This window comes from Ochotona curzoniae, unplaced genomic scaffold, assembly GCF_017591425.1.
Source record: "Ochotona curzoniae isolate NIBS_2020 unplaced genomic scaffold, NIBS_Ocur_1.0 scaffold_3208, whole genome shotgun sequence".
Lineage (NCBI taxonomy): Eukaryota > Metazoa > Chordata > Mammalia > Lagomorpha > Ochotonidae > Ochotona > Ochotona curzoniae.
The window spans coordinates 30,921,985-30,928,209 of record NW_024467106.1 but is presented as its reverse complement, the minus strand read 5'-3'; the positions used below and the strand labels follow the sequence as shown (position 1 = coordinate 30,928,209).

The following is a 6,225-nucleotide window of genomic DNA, read 5'->3' as shown; positions in this document are numbered from 1 at the left end:
ACACATGCCGGAGTCCAGCTCCAGCCGAGTTCGGAGCTCGGGAAGGGTGCGTGGAGTTGGCGATAAAGGAAGACACAGACACAGACACTTGGTGCATTCTCACAACAGCCTAGGAAAAAGCTGTCCTTTTTATTTACTCAAAACCCTTCTCAAGCTTCTGCACAAGCAACTATTCTATTTTTTTTCTTTTCAAAATTAAGGGGGCATGTACAGACATTTGGTCACTCCGTCTGCACTTCAAGGCTAAGCAGGTGCTCCTAAAGATAATTTTGCAAAATACTGTATTCATATTCTTCAAAGCAAGCTATTGTTTATTCTTCAACAACAGCCATGGAGCAACAGCCAGGACTGCAAGGCCAAGGCACATGCGATTATCTGCTAATCAGTAGTACATTCCCACCACATTTTTACTTCTACAATTTACCCATTATTTAATGGGAAAATAGGTTATAAGGGAAAAAACCTAAAATCTAAAATAGAAACTTCAAATGTTAAATCTCCCTACAACTATAGACCCCTACAACCCCATAAACAATAAGACAATAATGAAAAGCATTTTTTTTAATAAAAGCATCCTTAATTCCTCTAGCTAAAAATTATAAAAGTGGCTATGTTCCAAAAAAATTGCAAAGACTGGCTAGTCTTTGAGATAACAATAACTATATTTATTGCCATAGCAGTTTCAGCTCTCACTCCCATCACTTGCATTAATATTTAGGATATTTTCAAGCCCCTTCCCAGAAGGTGTGCTACATGTCTGGGCCAAATTCTAAGACAATGGTTAAGTACCCAATAAAGTGTCCAAAAATGGCATGGGCTTAATTGTGCTCCTGTGTGTAAATTGTCAAAGGCCCACTCACCAAGACATTATCAGTGACATTAACTCTCAAGCTCACATCGGTTGCAAAAACCTGCAAAAACTGTCTCACAGGGGCGAACAACAATGCCTCAAAAGAATACAGAATTCTTAGTGGGGTGCTTGAGTGTCCATGCAGCCAGGGGGCAAAACAGCGTCAGGGTGGTCAGAGAGAAATACGCCGGGCCCTGCCAAACAGCTGGAAGCTCCCCCGGGCCCTGCCAAACAGGGGAGCTGTTCTCTTCACACCTTCGTGCCATCCACACCTACCACATGGACCCCAGCAGACACAGACTTGGGTGTCAGTGGCCTTGGTCTGCCCATTTAACACAGAGATCTATGGCCATAAGTGAGGAGGTTCTATAGCTTGGCACTTTATGAAGCCCCCAGGTGGGTTAGTTGAAGTGGCTGAACTCACACTGCAGAATGGCAGCTCTGTAGCTTCCTCATCAATCACCTTGGTGATTTGCAAATACACTGTAACTACAGTTACCCCATAGTTCAAGTCCACATCACTAAGTTCTAACTCCACCTCAGTCAAATACTCATAAAAATTCCACTGCTTTTCTCTCATTGGAGATTGTGTTAACATATCTACTTCAAGTAAGCTTGCAATTGTTAATGAAAACATTTTATGACATTGCTTTGACATTTTTGTCTGATGCTAAACGTTGATGTCTGTCAGTTTTCTCTATCACTAAAGTTGAGATTTTCCTGGTGCTTGGTATGAAGCATGATAGCTGATGGAAGCATTGCCATTTAGGGCACTAAGCCATGATACTCTGGATCTTAGTTAAAGCTTCTGTCTTCTGTGGCCATCTCTGACACCGCTCCAAGAGGAGGAATGGCTCAATCAGCTCATTACTGTCAGACTACCAGGAGCAGGTGCAACCCCAGCTTCCCTGCTCAGCCTGTGTTGGCACCAGAGAGAGGTACCTTTATTGCTTGTTGGAGTGGGAGCCCTGGCTCTCACTCCCCACCAGGCCTCTCCAGAGTCTCCCCTTGGTGGCAAAGGTAAGCATGCCCAGCTTCTACCCCCAAGACCTACACCAGCACCACCATGGGAGGAAGTGATGCAAGTTACGATTCTTGTAGACTTCTTCACAAGCCAACCACGTGGGGAGCAGAAGGAGGACTCATTAGGCTAGGCTTCCTAAGCGGCATCTAAGGACACCCGGAGGTGGCAGTGACAGTCCCACCTCCCCACTCAGCAGGACACCAGCGGATCCACTCTGATTGGGTGTGGAAGCTTTACCATAGCTCATGAGTGGGAGAGTGGCTTCCCACTCCACCTCTGCTACCTGTACTGAGGTGTTTGACTTGAGTCCAGCGCTTGTTGTCAGGACATCCCTTTTGTCTCTCTTTTTTTCTTTCTATTAATTATTTGGGCAACAGAGAGAACATGAGAGCAAGCATGCAGGCACCCACTACTTCACTCTTCAACTGCCTGCAATGGTTGGGGCTGGGGCCAAGCTCAAGCCAAGAGCCAGAGACTCAGATCTCCCATGTGCACAGTAGGGACCCAACTGCTTCAGTCATCTCTGCTGCCCCCCGGGGTCTGCAGTGACAGGAAGCGGTATGACTGTGCGCTTGCAGTGGGAGCCCCCATGGGCGGCAGCAGGGTGCCCCGCCACGTCCTGCTTTCATTTTAGGCTTTGACATCATCAGGACTTTCCAGCTGCCAGATGGAAATCTCTGATGCTCACATTCCTGAGAAGCTCAAGAATGAGATCAGAGACTCAACGCTTAATGACCCTTCTCTCCTTCTCCACTTGTTCTATCCCGGCTTCATTTGAAACTCTAGAGGACATGACTCTTGCCCTGCTTGAGAAGGGAGCTGTCAGTAGCCTAAATCCTTTCTTCTGTTGAAACTTCCAGATGAGTACTGAACCCTAGCCACCACTGCAAAGTCTCCCAATTCTTACAACTGCTGGAGAAGATTGGTGTGTGGCTGTATGCCTCTGAGCTGGGGTGATTTGCTGCCCAGCATAGAACAAGTAACACAGTATCTCTGCTGTTCTTAATGTAATTGGAAAATTCCTGAGGAATGGTTCTGATGGGTTCTCCGAATGCCACAGGCCTTCCATTAGACCATCTACCATGACCAAGGGTTGGCATATCAGATGTGAGAGTACCACTGGAATCATGTGATAAGGGCTGAGAGGAAGCAGCTGTCTTGCAGACAACAGCTATCCTGGGCAAGATGGAATTGACCCCTGTGACACGCTTACAAATTGACAACCTACAATCGCACATTTGGTTTGCACCTTTCAGTATCTATCCTTATGCTCTTAAAAGAATTCCTGGGCGATATTCAGTTCAGTTCTGCAGCACCCATAAAGAGCCACTCACTGCTTAGCTGCCCTGCAGCTGGTGATGGTGCTATGGAGGGGCTCTGCCTGTCACCAGACGTGGTCAGCTCCAGCTCCCTTCCCAGGTCCTGCCTGCAGGACACTGATGGATGCTATCTCACTGACTGCATTCCGGACCTGCTGACCTTGATGACCTGTGATGCTGCTCATGTTTGGTGGTCGCCTCCATTGGATTCTCTAATCTCTTAAAGAATTCAGAGATAGTCCTACACCCAGATAACTGGCCTTTGGGCGTGATGGGGTGGAAGCTAATCAGCACGCCCTCAGAGACTGGCAGGCTCCCCGCAGTGCTTCTGTCTGACGCTGGTTATCTTAGCAAGCAGGGCAGGATTGCAGTCTGACTTTCTTGACTTTGGAGAACATCTGGTCAGCAAAGCCTGGTATTTACCTCCAAGGCTCAGGCTTGGACCTTTGTTCCCAACACACAGGATTGCTCTAATCTAGGGATTAGGAAGTGGATGCAGCCTGGATCATCCCAGCCGGGTTGTCAGTTTGACCAAATGGTTTCTCAACGTTTGTTGCTGTGATGGTTTTTTCTCCTTTATTGATAAAGTGAGTTGCGATACTAAATATGCTAACACTCCTAACATTATAAACATTGAAATTCCTTTTAAAAATGCCACCGAGTAAAGCTTATCATTTGTTTAATATACACTGATTTTAATCTGCCAAGATTTAGTAAAGAACTTTATCTATTTGATAGGTTTTCTTTGATCTTTTGTAGTTCTCTGATGCTTTGAAAAAATCGTCATCCTAATACTAATCTTCTGGGGACTACTCAAACTTTGAACTGAATAAAGACCTTTGCAGGATTTCAGTATAAATATCATGAATTATAAGGATTTTCTCCCCATCGCATCCTTCATAATGTGAGGCTACAGTGGGTTGCAATTTGTTTTGCAGGATCAGCATGAGTAAACATACCCTCTCTTACAGCTCTTTCTCCACCTCCCAACTTGATGACACCAAGTTGTATTTGGTCCCACATCACTTCTTAGTGTCCTTGTCACCTTTGCCTTGTGTTTTAGTAATAGGATAAACATTGGTTGATTGCTGCCTAGGCCTAGAACTCCAGTGTCTCATGAAACTGCTAAACTGCTCTTGCCATCAGAACTGTTTAAAGCACCCTGAAATTTATGACACTCCCCCCAAAGGTGACCCCAATTCTCTCCTGTGTGCCCAGGATTGATCTTGCTATGGGAGGCCTGGATTGAAGGACTTTTCTCTTTATGGTTGTGTGATTGAAGCTGTGCCTACAATCTGACCCCTGACAGCAAGGTCATTCCAAGAAGGTCCATGCAGGCAGATTACCCAGCTGGTCTTCTGCTTGGAACTCTGGTTTCTGCTGGGGACAGTGGCCACCAGTTCAGCAACCGGAGAAACACAAAGGGTGTCCTTCAGACACTTGGTTGTCTGAGAATTCCTTCCTGTATCAATCACTGCAACTTTGGTGTTGACTAAATAATATAGACTAGAAATTAAATTAAACAAAATGTCAAGGCAGTCCTTCCTTGCTTTCAGTTTGGTGAGTACCCATGATGAAAGGTGATACTCAGGACGCCAGACAAGTGACTATATGTTGATGGAAGTGTTCATGGAGTGAGGCAGGAAAAGTTCCACTAAATGTTGCTTGTTCAAACAAAGCTGTCCTGTGCAATGGAGCTTCCCTATGTAAGCTTTCATGAACTTGGCCCTCATCTTGTGGTCCTGTCCCTCTTGTTGGAAGACTCAGGAGCACAGAAACCCTGAGACACTTCAACAATCACTGGGCAAACCATTTGTGACTCACCAGGCCCCTCAGAGCAGCCTTCACATCCTTGTTCCTCAGGCTGTAGATGATGGGGTTAAACATGGGGGTCATCACCCCATAGAAGAGGGAGATGAGTTTGTCTGCCAGGTCCTGCTTGTCTGCCCCCAGGGGGTCCTTAGATTTGGGCTTCCCATACATGAAGAGGATGGTCCCATAGAAGATGATCACCACAGTGAGGTGAGCAGAGCAGGTGGAGAAGGCCTTCTTCCTGCCCTCAGCTGATGGGATCCTCAGGATGTTGGAGAGGATGAGCATGTAGGAGACAAAGATGAGCAGGAGAGGGACCCCCAGGAACATCATGTTAGACACTGCCATGCTGATCACATTGATGGAGATGTCGGTGCAAGCCAGCTTCAGGACAGCCAGGATCTCACAGGCGAAGTGGTTGATGACATTGTCCCCACAGAAGGGCAGCCGCATTGCAAGAAATGTCTGCACTACAGAGTTGGTGATGCCAGCTGCCCAGGAGCTGACAGCCATGGGCACGTAGGCAGCTTTACTCATGATCACAGGGTACCTGAGAGGGCTGCCGATGGCCACATAGCGATCAAAGGCCATCATGCCCAGGAGCACACACTCTGTGGCCCCCATGGCAAAGGACAGGAACATCTGCCCGAAGCAGGCAGAGAAGGAGATGGTTTTCCTGGGGTTCAGGAAGCTGTCAAGAATGAGGGGGACGGAAGAGGTGGTGTAGCAGATGTCCAGGAAGGAGAGGTTGGCCAGGAAGAAGTACATGGGTGTTTGCAGGTGGGGGTCAAGGACAGTGACCAGGATGAGGACCCCGTTGCCCAGCAGGATTACCAGGTACATCAGCAGGATGAGCACGAAGAATGTCTTCTGCAGTGCAGGGTGGGCTGAGAGGCCCAAGAGTAAGAACCCCAGCACAGGGGAGGTCTCATTGACTCTGTCCATCGTGTCTCTGATGTCACTTGTAGGAACTCGGGAGGTCAGCTTTAGGATGGTCTGATGCCTGAGCTGTCCTGAGAGTCAGAGAGGGGACCCAGAGCATCTCTGGCATTCTGAGGAAGTGAGTTCTCTGTGTTGTAAATGAAAGGCAAGAAATTCAATCAAAATCTACATAAGGTATTTGGGTACTCCATAGAGGGGACTGAAATGTCATTAGATTTAATTCTGACAGGTGTCACATGCTTATTTTAAGCAACACCAGATATGGATGATTTGTTTCA

General features: G+C 47.1%; 1 protein-coding gene across 1 annotated transcript; it reads right to left on the bottom strand.

The window, feature by feature from the left end:
• Positions 1–4,990: 4,990 nt before the first annotated feature.
• On the bottom strand, positions 4,991–5,950 carry LOC121144619 (olfactory receptor 13C7-like). The gene has a single exon (XM_040962930.1). The coding sequence runs from the start codon at positions 5,948–5,950 to the stop codon at positions 4,991–4,993; it is 960 nt and encodes a 319-aa protein (XP_040818864.1).
• Positions 5,951–6,225: the final 275 nt, after the last annotated feature.